The sequence below is a fragment of the Erpetoichthys calabaricus genome, chromosome 8 (genome assembly GCF_900747795.2).
Source record: "Erpetoichthys calabaricus chromosome 8, fErpCal1.3, whole genome shotgun sequence".
In the NCBI taxonomy this organism is placed as follows: Eukaryota; Metazoa; Chordata; class Cladistia; order Polypteriformes; family Polypteridae; genus Erpetoichthys; species Erpetoichthys calabaricus.
In genome coordinates this window covers 102,429,770-102,445,277 of record NC_041401.2, presented here as the reverse complement: position 1 = coordinate 102,445,277, position 15,508 = coordinate 102,429,770, and the positions used below count along the sequence as shown (strand labels likewise).

Here is a 15,508-nt window from a genome sequence, read left to right as displayed (position 1 = left end):
TGCACCATCAAATGCACTATTCTACAGAGACAATGTGACAGAACGTTAAATGCTGTGTGCGATGGATGGCAAGTGTTCGAAAGGCAGCTGTCTCGCCGATGAAATTAAATTTCGTGCACTTTATTCTCAACGTTCCGCTGCTTTGCTACATTCATAAAATGTTCGGCGCATGTCGAGTGTGGTCTGTCACATATTATCTGGGCTAATGCTATTAGTGTAAAATGGATGTTTGGCTTGCATGTGATATTGTACCAGTAGGCTGAATTGACTCTAGTATGATAGTATTACGAGGCTGGAAAAAGCAATGACACTGACTCTGAAGTAGCAAACTAAAAGTATAAAATGCTAACTTCTGACCATTAGAACAACTAAAAATCCATATTCTAAAATGTTCACACTATTTTAAGAAATCTGTAATAGGATAAGAATCTTCTAGTTATTGTAGGAAGGATTTGAAAATATTTTTAGTTTATATTGTCAGTTTGAACAAAAATATTGGCATACAATGCCAGCCTATTTCATGTGAACTTGAAACAGACTCATTCTACTATAGTTCCAAGTGCTTTTCATTTGATGTTTTTCCATTGCTTCAGACACTTTCAGGCTCTATAAAGGTCTAAAATTCTTCCAGTGATATGCACCCTTTCACATGTTCAGACCTTAAAGCCTTAGATTGAGAGACAGATGGCTTTTCCTATAGATTCAGATAATGGTGATTTTGTGTAATGTCTGTTTTCTCTCTCCTTCCCTGTGGTCCTGACTAGAATTAAGTGATTACTTGACATTTAATGGAGGTACTGTTTGAATTAGCAATCCATTTTTCAGGAGCTGGGTGTACTCTATGTGTTCTAATTCTCTTAACACTATGAAAGACACCTTATGTCTAAATTTCTTATGTTCTTCGATTCAGGCTTTATGCACACACTGTTCAATATGTCTTATTGGTACACATCTTACAACCTATACAGACTGCCATGTTTAATTATTCCAGAGTCACTTTCAGAGCAACATTCTAAAGCACTTTATTGATTTTGAGAACCCTCTGTCACCTCAAGCTTATTGATGCTCTAGTAATTTCCTACATTTAGATGTCCTAGTATAAGCTGTAAAATGTGCTTAGATACTGGCCATCACCAGAAACAACTGGCTTTATTGATTTTTTAAAAATATTTTTATTATATCTGTTCTGTTTGTGATTTGTAAGCATCAAAGTATGACATCAATGGCCAGTGAAGTTATGTCTCATGAGAGGCAAGATCTTCTTATATGTGAACTTTTGAAAGTCCAGCGTACTCATTTTGAAACTTGCTTGATATAGCAGCTGTATGCTCCCTAATGTTCTTTACAGTGATTAAAAGCAATTCTGATTTTTGCCTTGTTTCTTTAAAACAGGAAATTGTGTTACTTGTGAATAGTGCACACTGCACATCATTCGCTGTATAAATAACAGCCACTTTTTTGGTTGTGTAAACTCTTTGAAGGTTAAGTCTTTCATTTCTAACTGGCTTTTTTTGAGGATTGAGTGAATGTTGCAAAGATCATATTTTGTAATAACAAAAATAGCCAAGAACTTGATATGGCATCCACATTTTATTAATATGAAATATTTTGTTGCTTCCTGGGAATCTAAGGGACTCTTCATTTATACTCACTTTCTTCCTCTCTTTTGTTTTCCACAGCGAAACGAGGGCCTTGCCTTGCCACAAACTGCAAGAGTTCACGATTCATCACATTGGGTCTCCCTGATGTTGGTGGGAGTGGCATGTGTAGGGGGTACTCTTATTGCAGCTCTAACTATCGCTTGTGTTAGGCATCACTCAAGGCAGCTTGGAAGTGGCAAGCTAGGATTGGGACCTGAGGGAGGCTGTGACACACATTTTGAGTATCAGGTATGAGACTGTAAACTTTAATATAAGTGATATGTTCTTGTCCTTCTTTTTTTCTGAAATTCTTTTCTTTAGGGATTTTTGTCAGACGATGCATACTTCATGCTACTTAAAAACAAATGAAATATCAAACTTATGATTTCTGTAATGCACTTTTGCTCCTTCATGTTTTTGTACCACATAAGAAGCCACAAGTTAGTTAGTGCTGTTGTTGGTCCATTACTCCCGTTTCACTTTCAGGATCTGTGCAGACAACACATGGCAGCCAAAGCTTCATTCAGTCGACAAGAGGCAGGGGGAACAGACACGTCAAGGGTGAGCAGTGTGTCATCTCAGTTCAGTGATGCCCCCCAGGCCAGTCCCAGTTCACACAGCAGTACCCCTTCCTGGTGTGAAGAACCAGCCCAATCTAACATGGACATTTCCACTGGGCATATGATATTGGTGAGTAATTTTTATAGAGCAAGGGTAGGCGATCTTGGCCTTGCAGTGCAACAGTAACTCAAAGTTTTTATTTCTTTTTATTTTAATTGTTGGCAAATCACTGTTCTTAACTGAAATTCTTTTTAAATTAAATAGCTTAACTTACCTTTCTGTCTCCATTCTGAAAAATGACCAATGGTGTCAGTGCTTTTGCCTGTGAAACTCGTATCAGTGCTTAATGTTGTTATAGTGACAACAGCACAGATGTAAATTTAGTCTTTCTTTCTTTCTTTCTTTCTTTCTTTCTTTCTTTCTTTCTTTCTTTCTTTCTTTCTTTCTTTCTTTCTTTCTTTCTTTCTTTCTTTCTTTCTTTCTTTCTTTAGCCAGGCGCAATTAAAAGAAAGAAGGAGATTACTAGCTAAGTAGCTAAAATTTTTGTCTCAGGGTTTCATTATGAATTAGATTCACTTCAATGTATTGAAACTGAATTACCTACGGAAGTAAAACAGCAGAGATTTTGCTTTAAATAAAAAAATTAAACTGGTTGAAATGAAAATCTGCTCATAATTTTAAACTTCAGGACAAAGACCATACCACAATATACTGGAAGAGCTGTTTTGTGAGCAATGTCTCAATACCTGGTGTGAATTTTCATCTTTTATAACAAACTGAAACATGCAATTTGAATTTAAAGCATATTAAAAAAAAATAATTTGCAAGACCAAATATTTAGCATCTTCACTGTATAAAACAAGTTACAAGCTGATGAATTTCAGAAGAGCAAATTAAGTGCACAAAGCTTAAACAAAACTGACTATAAACAACTTATATACTTATCTGAACTAGTGGTTTACTGGATTGAGGAGTGATGCCATCAGTTAAAAATTCAGATTTTAGGCAGCCTACAAACAAGTGCTATACAGGCAAATATCCTCTTTGAGTTTTGATTAAAATATTTTATAAAGATAGTTTTCTTCTTTTTTTTCCCCTGTTTCTTGGTTCCTCACTTTAACAACAAATTAAAATTTATATCCTCACAGAAAACCTATAGAGCTCCAGCTGCCTTTAACTGGAGTTAACACAAGTAAGCTTATTCAAATAGTTAAAACAAGACAGTAATTGATGCAGTGAGTAGAAATCAATGTGTACAGAGTACCACATGTAAATGGAAAATATTACAGTTTGTTATAATTCATGACAAAAGAGTAAAAATGTTTTTCTTTTAAGACCTACATGGAAGACCACCTCAAGAATAAAGACCGGCTAATAAAGGAGTGGGATGCTCTCTGTGCCTATCAGGCCGAACCCAGCACATGCTCAGTAGCTCAGAATGAGATTAACATCAAGAAGAATCGAAACCCTGACTTTGTACCCTGTGAGTTCTTTTTGGTGCCTGTTTTTTGGTGGGGGCAACAAAATCTGTTCCTCTGTGGTTTGTGTGTTGCACTGCAGCCTGAAGTTGTGTATTCCATCTTTCTAGATGATCATTCTCGAGTGAAGCTGAAGCCAGAAATAAACCCATCCAGGACTGATTTCATCAATGCAAGCACCATTGTAAGAATGTCCAGATTTTCCCTAGATACTAGCATAGTGTACTGTGTGACATCAACTGGTTTCTTCTTAACATCTTCATATCTACCCAGTCATGTCACTTTGCACTTAGTAATATTATTTGAAAACGTTCTCTTTTCTGTTCCTTCAGATTGATCATGATCCTCGGATGCCAGCATATATAGCTACCCAGGGACCACTGTCACACACAATTGCTGACTTCTGGCAGGCATGTATAATACCACTGTGTGTTAAAGCTGTGACTTTGAGTTAGATGAGTTAAATGAATAGTCAACCCCAAAGTGCTATTTTTTATATGTTCACTATAAAAAACCTTACACTGTTCCAGTATTGTGCTGAGGTGTCACCCGTTGCAAGGCTGCACTCGGGTTCCAAACCGGGTGGCTCGTCATGTGGTGGGTGCAGCAGTGCGCTGTAATCAGTGCATGCTCCAACCTTACTTACCCATTTGGTTAGTTTTTAGTCTCACATCTCCAAAAGAAAGGAGATAACACTGTTTCTTATAGAATGAGAGCCGGAAAATGAAAGTAGTCCACAAGTAGGACGACTCTTCACATGGGATTGCGCTTTTGAATTGAACACAGGAGAAATGAAAAGTGAGGGAGAGGCATGTCTTCAATTTAAATAAAAGCACAATCCTATTTGAATGGACTTCCTAATTGTGTACTACTTTTATTTTCCAGAATTATGTATTTAACAATATTTTGGAAGACTGGACATGTGGATTTTGTGACACAAGTAACGTGAGATATTTTAATGGATGTTTTTGATATTGTTTGCAGTTGTCCAGCAGTAGTCACCTTAGGCTCCCTTTCTATCAGAAGCATTGTTGTTTCTGTTCAAAATGAAAACATGAGGTTAAAAATTTTACTTGCCAATCACCACAAACCACATGGTATAAGTAACATATAAAACATTATTTTGGGGTGGGAAGTTAATGTCTTACTTTTTCCAAAATGGGTGTTAGGTGTGCTCCTTTATGCTGTTGAACATATCACTCTTATGAAGTGGATGAACCACTGCAACTGACACAAAATTAGAAAGTAAGCATGCCACATTTACATTTGATTCAAAAATGTAGAGCAGATTTTAGTAAAGGATTGTGCACAGACACAAGATACAGTAACTCTGTTAAAGACAAGTACATGTTAAATTGTAGGGCTGACGGCAATATGGCAGCCCTGGTTTGGAGATAAATTAATACTTTGGTGAATAGTGCCAGTACACTTGGATGTGTGCTGTAGGTTTGAATTAAGTACTGAAGAAATGGTGACACTTCAGTTTAGTTTGTAAAATGTTTGACTGTTTTTGTGCCACTGTAGTCTACCAGAGCTACTAATTCTTCACCATCAATTTAATGTTGCCTCAGTTTCATCTGAAAATGGATAAATTAACTGACTGTGCTTCTGTCTTCTAAATTCCCTGTTTATTTATCAGATGGTGTGGGAAAATGGCTGTACTGTCATTGTCATGATGACTCCACTAGTGGAGGATGGGGAGAAACAGTGTGATCGCTATTGGCCAGATGAAGGCTCCTCTCTTTACCATATTTATGAGGTAATTATTGAAAAGGCATGTTTAATGCTGGGGTTTGGTAAAGAATCCATGTCTACTTGTGCTTCTACTATCCTGTTTTAAAAAAGAGCACTTAAACAACTGATGGAGTGTTTTTATTTTTCTTTCTTGAAGCTACATGATGATATAGCTTAGTATGAAGCACCTTGCTCACATACTGTATGTTGTCTTCTTTCTTGGATTACTGCAGAATTTATGCACAGTTTATTTATAATAAATGTGAAGGATCATGTGATGTTCTTTTGTTTTAATAAGTGTCGGCAAGTTTCCCTCCGGTCATTGAGATCTATTAAAAAGTTTCTATTCTGGAATGTTCCAAAAAATTAAAAACCCAATATTCTTGAAACATCATGGACATTTCAGGTATATTATACTTTTTCAGTTTAATTAGTGTCTCTACCACAATCCCATATGCCACCAAAACGTCTGACCATTACTCTGGGCTTTTTGTTTATAATTATGCATTGGAATTGGGTTACCAAAATTACTTCCACGTCTGCTGTCAGGTAGCAAACATTTGACATTTTCTTCAGTTTCTTATCCTTGCTATGACTGTAGAATGCTGGATGCATGTAAAACTGACTAATACCTTTTAATAACAGTGAACCAATTTGTTTATCAAGCTAATTCGGGACTCTTTGTCACAATCTACTAATTACAAAGCTAAAATTCATAATTCTATGTTATGAGCCTAGTAATCAAACAAAACTCTGAAAATCTGCTTTAACTGACTGAAACATGCAACACGGAATTCATGTGATACTAGTGAATATTACATTTGAGATTTGGCTTCTTTTTTGTATGTGTTCATGTGTATTGTACTTTACCTAATAGTATCCAGAATGAATGCAAGCAAACGTTCAGCACAAATGTATTCTCCTGCAGATGCAATAAAAAAACAAAAAAGCACTTGAAAAGAAACTTCAGTAAGAGATGTTGCTTCATTCCAATGCTCTTTCTGTCTAATACACCTGGTATAGTGAATCTCAGTTTCTAATTTCTTCTCTGTTTCTGCAACTGCACCTGAACAATTTGAATCTCTGATCTGTAATGTTGTTGCAGCTGCCTGTAGTTAGTAATGGGATGTGAGCTATGCTGGCTGATTAGCAACATTATGTCTTTACTCTTCTTTCATTAGTTTTTCTTTTTGTAGATGCATGGTGACACTGCCCTTCACTAGCTTAACTAATTTATATATAAATTATCGATTTTCAATTTTTTTAAATAATAAGCCACTTTAATATCCACAATATACCTGATTGCAATTTTAGGTCTTGTACATTTTATGAAGAATAGATGTTTTTGAGGTTTTCCTGTTACAGTCCTGTAAACAAATATTTGCTCCCTTGGTCGTTTCCTTTATAATTGCTAATTGTAGGACTATCTTTACATTACCATTCAAAGTGCGGATCTCTGGACTGTCTATTTTCATCATTACATTTCATCCGTTGCTGTTTTTCATGAACGTTTTTCATGATTTATTGTGTGTGTTTTATTTGTGGTTTGTTGTATTTAATGTGTAATCGCCGTAAGGGGAACAGGGGTGGTATCGTTGTTTTCATTTATTTCATTTGTTTTCATTACATTCTTTATTTGCTGTTTGATTACCGGTTTGCTTTGTTTTTGTCTCTGTTTGGGAGTGTGTGCAGGTCGGGCCAAGGCTGGGTGTGTCCCTGGAATCTCCACCATAAAAATAAATAAATCACCGTCTTCTCGACGGTGTGAATCTTAACGGCACCAGACCGCTACAGCATTATTCATTTCTCCTTGCTGCTGACTGACTGTGATGCATCTCCAGCTGAGTGTTCTTGTGTTTTCTGTTTTGTTCCTCTTAACCCTTAAACCGCCACAACCAGCTATAGTCGTTTCCCAGTGCCATTTGCGATCACGCAGGAGCTGATCAGTCAGTGCCATACATTTGTTGAGCAGCCAGCACATGACCACTGCCAGCCCCTTGTGAGCTAGAAGACACGTACACTTCTCAAAAAACCCTCTTAAAAAATGCTGATAGAGTACTTTCACATTGCTCCCTTACTTGCTGGGCTTACTTGCGGCTGCTCTGTTGTGTGATATCCTTCTCGTGCAACGCTCTGCATACTTAAAAGCCTGAACAGCGCCTGTCCTTTTTGGCTGATTGCTTTGTTTCTCTCTCCTCCCCCAGACATCCTCTGCTCCTGTTGGGGGTCCCTCTCCCGTTGTGCTCCCCTATGATATTTGTCTGTTCTTTAATCGAGAACTAACTACATACTGAGCTCGTTTTACTTCTGAAAGAGACATGTTTGTTTGAAATGTTTGAATAAAGTTCCTGTCTCTACAACCTCCTGTGTTTCTATGCAATTCTGTGACTCAAGTGTGACACCCTGCAGCCCTCCAGCCTCGCTGTCTCTGGGATTGAGCCGCTGCACTAGACTAGCCTGCCAGCATCAGCGCTTACCTCTGTGTGCTTGAGTGCAGCAAGTTCAAGTGCAGTTCGCTCGGTGATTTACTGAATTTCATCAATGCCGTCAGTTGCACCTTGTACATACAGTTAAGTCCATAAATATTTGAACAGAGACAACTTTTTTCTAATTTTGATTCTGTACATTACCACAATGAATTTTAAATGAAACAACTCAGATGCAGTTGAAGTACAGACTTTCAGCTTTAATTCAGTGGGGTGAACAAAACGATTGCATAAAAATGTGAGGCAACTAAAGCATTTTTTTAACACAATCCCTTCATTTCAGGGGCTCAAAAGTAATTGGACAATTGAACTCAAAGGCTATTTCATGGGCAGGTGTGGGCAAGTCCATCGTTATGTTATTATCAATTAAGTAGATAAAAGGCCTGAAGCTGATTTGAGGTGTGGTGCTTGCATGTGGAAGATTTTGCCGTGAACAGACAACATGCGGTCACAGGACCTCTCCATGCAGGTAAGAAGCCATCCTTAAGCTGCAAAAACAGAAAAAACCCATCCAAGAAATTGCTACAATATTACGAGTGGCAAAATCTACAGTTTGGTACATCCTGAGAAAGAAAGCATGCACTGGTGAACTCAGCAACGCAAAAAGACCTGGACGTCCACGGAAGACAACAGTGGTGGATGATCGCAGAATCATTTCCATGGTGAAGAGAAACCCCTTCACAACAGCCAACCAAGTGAACAACACTCTCCGGGGGGTAGGTGTATCGATATCCAAGTCTACCATAAAGAGAAGACAGCATGAAAGTAAATACAGAGGGTGCACTGCAAGGTGCAAGCCACTCATAAGCCTCAAGAATACAAAGGCTAGATTGGACTTTGTTAAAGAACATCTAAAAAAGCCAGCACAGTTCTGGAAAAACATTCTTTGGACAGATGAAGCCAAGATCAACCTCTACCAGAATGATGGCAAAAAAAAAGTATGGAGAAGGCGTGGAACAGCTCATTATCCAAAGCATACCACATCATCTGTAAAACACGGTGGAGGCAGTGTGATGGCTTGGGCGTGCATGGCTGCCAGTGGCACTGGGACACTAGTGTTTATTGATGATGTGACACAGGACAGAAGCAGCCAAATTAATTCTGAGGTGTTCAGAGACATACTGTCTGCTCAAATCCAGCTAAATGCAGTCAAATTGATTGGGCAGCGTTTCATGATACAGATGGACAATGACCAGAAACATACAGCCAAAGCAACCCAGGAGTTTATTAAAGCAAAGAAGTGGAAAATTCTTGAATGGCCGAGTCAGTCACCTGATCTTAACCCGATTGAGCATGCGTTTCACTTGTTGAAGATTAAACTTCAGACAAAAAGGCCCACAAACAAACAGCAACTGAAAGCTGCTGCCGTAAAGGCCTGGCAGAGCATTAAAAAGGAGGAAACCCAGCATCTGGTGATGTTCATGAGTTCAAGACTTCAGGCTGTCATTGCCAGCAAAGGGTTTTCAACCAAGTATTAGAAATGAACATTTTATTTCCAGTTATTTAATTTGTCCAATTACTTTTGAGCCCCTGAAATGAAGGGATTGTATTAAAAAATGCTTTAGTTGCCTCACATTTTTATGCAATCGTTTTGTTCACCCCACTGAATTAAAGCTGAAAGTCTGCACTTCAACTGCATCTGAGTTGTTTCATTTAAAATTCATTGTGGTAATGTACAGAACCAAAATTAGAAAATTGTTGTCTCTGTCCAAATATTTATGGACCTAACTGTATTGTTCCAGTAGTTTTTTAAATAGTTTTTACAGGTCATTGGCAGTGTGTAAAATGATTAGTGCTGCATGAAAAAAAATGTGTTCCATTAAAATTTCACTTTTTCTTTGTGAAATTGTGACGTTTACTTAAAAAGTGCAGCAAAAAAGTATTTGGCGTCCAGGGATGCATTAACCCCCAAGTATGTGGCAGTTTAAGGGTTAAAGCCCCAAGATGCCACTGAAATGCCCTGCACCTTCTAAGGCTTCTGGCAATGAAAACGCACTTGCATGAATTACAGTACATATAGCGGTAATATCGGTATTTTACATTCTAGCACTCCGGGAGACATAGCAGTACAGTATACAGGTTTATCTTTACATTCTTTATTTTTAGGTAATGTATTAAGCTGAGTTTGAAATTAAAGTGTTTTGGGAGCATATTTAGGGTTTAAACTATAAAAATTGGCATTTCTTTAACCACATTCCAAACCAAATTCGCAGTTTTTCACAATTCGCGGGTGCTCTAGGAACGTAACCCCCGTGAGTATTACTGTGTGTATATATATACGCCTGAACACCACCAGACAGAGACCATGTCTTTATAAAAGCACATGTTTATTTTCAATAAACACAGTCCCGCACAGCACACAGTGCTCCCAGCACCAATCACCCCTAATACGGGCTCTCTCTCTCACTGTCCGTGGGCCACCTTTTCCTCTCTCCACGGGTGCTTCGTCCTGCTCCCACTCCTGACTCTAGCTCCCCGATTGTAGGGAGGCAGCCCCTTTTATTCCCACCCAGATGTGCTCCAGGTGCTCGATGATGCTCTTCCGGCAGCACTTCCTTGTGTGGCGGAAGTGCTGCTCTTGCACCCGGAAGCAGTCCGGGCGTCCCTGGAAGGATCTCCTCCATCTTCCCGGGTGTGGCAGAAGTGAATGGATCCCGGGCTCCCTGAGGCTCAGGGCGCCCACTGGCGGTGGCCACAGGCCCCAGTGGGCTTGAGCCTCCTTGCTCCTCTCCTGTGCTCTCCTCAAGATCCAGGGTGGTTGCCCCCTCTTGGCCCGGGGGATGTATACGCCACCTCCCGGTCCTTCCGGTCTGTCTCCCAGCCTCCTGTGACAATATATATATTAAAGACTTCATTTTTTTTTTTAAACCAAATTCAAAAGGGATAAGGATTTGGGTGACAACATTGTTAAAGCAGTTAATGTTTTTTAAGTAAGTTTTGTGTTTTGCGGTTACAAAATCTTTCACTTCAATTTTGCAAAATTGTATACAAAAGGAAAGTCAGCTGTTTTTCTCACTTTTGTAATTAATGGAGCTAGATTTGGGCCACAGGACAAGGATAGTGGCAGCCTGCTTTGTATTAGTAAAATGTGGAGATGGAAATGTAATTGCAGTGTATACAAATGACAATAACTCTGAAATGAACTGATAAGACTTTTTTTTATTACAGCAAATCCTTACATTTTTAAAAATGCCAACGCTCTTGAACACCTGCACATCGTTACTAAATGCCATAGAGTTAAGCCGTAATGAAATGCATGCCGAGTCACTGTTCAGAATAAGGTAGAAAGAAAACAGCGAGAATGGTGTTTTTAAATTTGACTGTTTCCTGAAAGTAGACGTTTATTCAAGACCATTTTATGGTGAGGCAGTTTTAATTTTAAGTCTTGACACCAATACAGCATTGTGAATCACAGCAATTTTAAATCAATGTTGATCATCTTTATAACATTATCGAAATACTGCCATTGGTGCCGTTTCCTGTAATGACTGTGAATCCAAATCTCCCCCCCCCCCCCCAAAAAAAACTGCTCCCGGGGATGACACAGTGCACGGAGATCTCACATGTGAACAGTTTTAGAATGACCGACACTTATTTTTAATAAAATAACTGCAATATGTTGTCACAAATAAAAGACTAACCTTATCTACAAGCAGTTCATGCTGTCATATAAGTACATTAATAAGAGCGTAGAAAGCACAATGTCCTCACAGGTGGCGCAGTGGTAGTGCTGCTGCTTTGCAGTAAGGAGACTGGAAGATTGTGGGTTCGCTTCCCGGTTCCTCCCTGTGTAGATAGCACTTTGAGTACTGAGTACTTTTCTCAGTACTCAAAGCGCTATATAAATGTTATGAATTATTATTATTAACGTGTCCAGTGTGTGGTCGTCCAGGCAAGAGCGTACCTTCGTGCACAAATACGCCAGCCGCTGAGAAAGCATGCTCTGCCTCCACTGAAGTAGGCGGCACAATCATCAGATACTGATACACTTGTTCTGTACAACTCCCGCGCTTGCCATTGCTCTGAAACACCGCCATTTCAGCTTTTACTGCTGCATCCAGTTTCTTGTCATCATTCTGTGATGGCAAGTTTCTTGGCACAGGTAATGCGGATGCAACAGACTGACGCATTGCAATTTCAACTTGCTGTTCAAAGCTGTTGTCTGATGAAGTGCAAGCTGCAGCAATGGTGCCTCCTTAATTATTTTCAACTATAACTCTGTTATTTCTTAATCGATTTTTACACTTTTATACGCTATATATGCGAGCTTGGCTGTTCCCATTTTCCCGGGAATTACAGCAGTTTCATTCCCGGGAATGAAAAATGTCTGGGAATTACCGGGAGCCCGGGAATGGATTCCTTAGGTGTACCCCCTTGCATATCACATTGACTGTAATCTATCCGGAGAATAATTTTACACACTTATTAAAAGGTAAAGGTACATATTTAGTTTTTGTATCTTCTTTTATGTATGTGTTTGGTTGTTATTAATGATATAATAGAAACAGAACAAAGCAGAAAGGTTTGGGGGATCCACCCCTTATATTGTTGTCGAAACAAACAAAGAGTCTAATTTAAAGTGATGGACACGGACTGAGTCAAACATAAGAGTGAGGTGAAGGATGGAGGGATTGGTCTTATAGGAGCTGTGCAGGAAGAGGTGGGTTCTTAAGTGGAAGTGAGGTCTGTAGGAGGGCGTGGTCTGGCTAAGGAGGTGGGTGGAGTTCTAGGTTGGCTTCCCCTCTGCTGGTCTGTGGGAGAGGGAGAAAAACCATTAGTGCAGTTCGTCAACCCCCATGCATACTTGTGACAATGATCAATAATTGATAATGATCATTATCAATAACGTTAGTCCATAGACGGTAGTGATAAGCAAGGTCTCAGAATTTATATTTGTTTTTAATAGGGCTGGGCAAGTTAACGCGTTATTATTGTGTTAACGCATTAATTAATTAATGCCAACGCGCGTTAAGGCAGTTTTTATTATTACTATTATTATTATTTTGAAAGCCTCAGTCTCGCTAGCGATCGATAGAGATCAGTGATCTTCTCTTTACAGTGCATTCAATATGCGTGTGCATGAGTAGCGAAGAGCAAACAGCTTCTAAAATGGCATGTGGAGACATACCAAAGTGAATGCTGAAAGCAAAATAATCCATAGATTACTTTTTTTGTATTATCGCTGAATCTGACTTTGATTTGCCAAACTCTAATTTTGATGGAGTGATCTGGAGATGTAGATCAAAAACGAAAGTGAGGTACTGGCATCAGCTGATCGGTCCCCAGCTAATCTTGGTGCTGAACACGTTGTGTATGGCAATGTTTACCTGGAAGGACAGACACGATGACAGGAGGTACAAACCATATTGCATCTCACTGCAACTGCCACCCCCACGGACCTGTCTCACAAAGACAGCCAGCCCACCGTGCGTTCCTGCTGGCCGTTGAGCCGCCACAAACTGCAAACAAGTGCTGACAGCAGGCACAACAGGCAGCAACAGACTTTTTATGTTGATTTATGTGTGAAAACATTGGTTTGTGTGCTTTTCAGAAAACTGAGTTTTTTGGAAAAAATATTAGCCCTCAAAGAGTTGCTACTGAACATAGACGGTTTATGCTGCTCCCCGATAAAAGAAAATGTTTCTGCTGGCATCTGTTCAGATAAAAAAGAAAACCGATTTAGAAATGTTAACCTCCTGTTGCTCGGAAGGTGCCAGTTATAATGTTATGATTGTGGCTCTGGACTCTGAGGGTAACTTGTTTTTCTATAACAAACTAGATAAAAACGTTAATGCCCTGGCTGTGGCGTAAAGCTTTGGTTTTAAATTTGATTTGATTACATTAATGTTTAAGTTGAGATTTGCAAGAAATGTTTTAACTGCTTCTATGTAAAGGGAATACTGCTGTCAAAAATCACCTTATTTGTTTCAAGTGTTACCAAATCAAATACACGCAATACCCTACTTTTGAGTTCATTATTGAATTTTGCACATAACGATGTGATTGTTGTGATTGTCTGCAATTAATTGCGATTAAAAATTTTAATCGCTACCCAGCACTAGTTTTTAATTGCCTTTTTGTTTTGTTTAGTAATTTTTAATTCTATTATAAATGGAAGAAAGGACAGTTTTAAAAATGATACATATTATACTTTATTCTTAAACAGACCAAACTATTTGTGTGCATAATTGTCACATGCATACGTATGTTCTATGACCCCTTCTCAGGTGAACCTGGTCTCAGAGCACATCTGGTGTGAAGATTTTCTTGTGCGCAGTTTCTACCTAAAGAATGTCCAGTCCCAGGAGACACGAACTCTCACACAGTTTCATTTCTTGAGCTGGCCAGCTAAGGGCATTCCAGCCTCTACACGTCCTCTGTTGGATTTCCGCAGGTACATACTCCATGTTATCTAATTTCTTTACTGTTATACTGATATATGCTGTTTCCTGAATCTGTTGTCAACAAAAATGACAGAATTTTTGCCTGTCATGTGGGTCCCCTCAAGTACAAATTTATGCATCCAGTATACTCTGATGGTGATCTTTTCCTGTAAGGTTAAAAGAAGCAGCTCAAAACTGAGTCATATGCAGGATAACTGTGCACTATTTTCCCATTTTCATGTGTGAGGCAGACATCTTCTACTGGTATATGTTGCTGATTATGTCATGTTATGTGGAGAATTTTGCTAAAAATCTGACTGCCCAAGGTTTATTATCTCTCATGGAAAACTAGTTAGAAGATTCAGCTAACGTGTGATTTGTGATCCAATATCTGTACATTTACAGTATGTGCATTTTACTGCTTGAAAATAGTGTCCATTCATCACGGAGAGTCAGTGGAAAAACTGCCGATGGTTTCACATGCTTTGCATGGAGTGTAAATGTGAAACTACATGTAAAGTCTAGCTGGAGGTCTGTAAGGACAGATAGGTATACTGTACTATGACTATAAGAACCTAAACCAAAAATATGCCTATACTGTATGTTATGTATAAATTGCATGTTTTGTGTATACTATTTATAAATGCTTTCAATCTTGAGGGTTTGTCAATATTAAAATAAATTGAGCCAGAATGAGTGAAGGGCAGCTGCTTTTGTGTATGCAAATTAAACGTACATCCTTTTAAGAGTTACTTTCTGGTTTGAACCTGATGTTGTTTGGTTAATGTAAATTTCTGTAATTTTGAAAGGTTAGGTTAGGTTAGGTTTCTTTATTTAGTCATGTTTACACAGGAAAACATGAAATTTGCCTTCTCAGTTGCATCTAATAACAGGTAACAGACAGAATGAAATAAAACAGACAAATAGAAATAAGAAAGGTTTAGGTAAGGCAGTTAGAATTTATACCAAAAAAAAAAAAAAAAAAACGGTTACAGGATATATATAAAAACCTTATCTCCGATATTTCTTATTGAAAAGTCGTATGGCACTAGGAAGAAAGGAGTTTCTGGAGCGATTTGTGTGGGTTTTCAAAGCAACTATCCTTCCTGATTTACTGAAGTTAAGTTCTACATGTAATGGATGTCTGTCATCAGTTGAGATGATTTCCAGTTTCTTTAGCATAGCAAAGTTGATGTGTGTTCAGAAAGTAGATGTTGGCTGTTGAC

The 15,508-nt window shown here is 38.6% G+C and overlaps 1 protein-coding gene across 1 annotated transcript in view; it reads left to right on the top strand.

Moving 5' to 3' along the window:
* The window catches only part of ptprna (protein tyrosine phosphatase receptor type Na), a 125,146-nt gene that overhangs the window by 104,845 nt on the left and 4,793 nt on the right, over positions 1-15,508 (top strand). Inside the window, exons 13-19 of the mRNA XM_051931067.1 lie at positions 1,680-1,889; positions 2,127-2,330; positions 3,537-3,684; positions 3,790-3,863; positions 4,012-4,089; positions 5,319-5,438; positions 14,127-14,293. Coding sequence (XP_051787027.1) covers positions 1,680-1,889; positions 2,127-2,330; positions 3,537-3,684; positions 3,790-3,863; positions 4,012-4,089; positions 5,319-5,438; positions 14,127-14,293 — 1,001 coding nt within the window. The remainder of the gene's footprint in view (positions 1-1,679; positions 1,890-2,126; positions 2,331-3,536; positions 3,685-3,789; positions 3,864-4,011; positions 4,090-5,318; positions 5,439-14,126; positions 14,294-15,508) is intronic.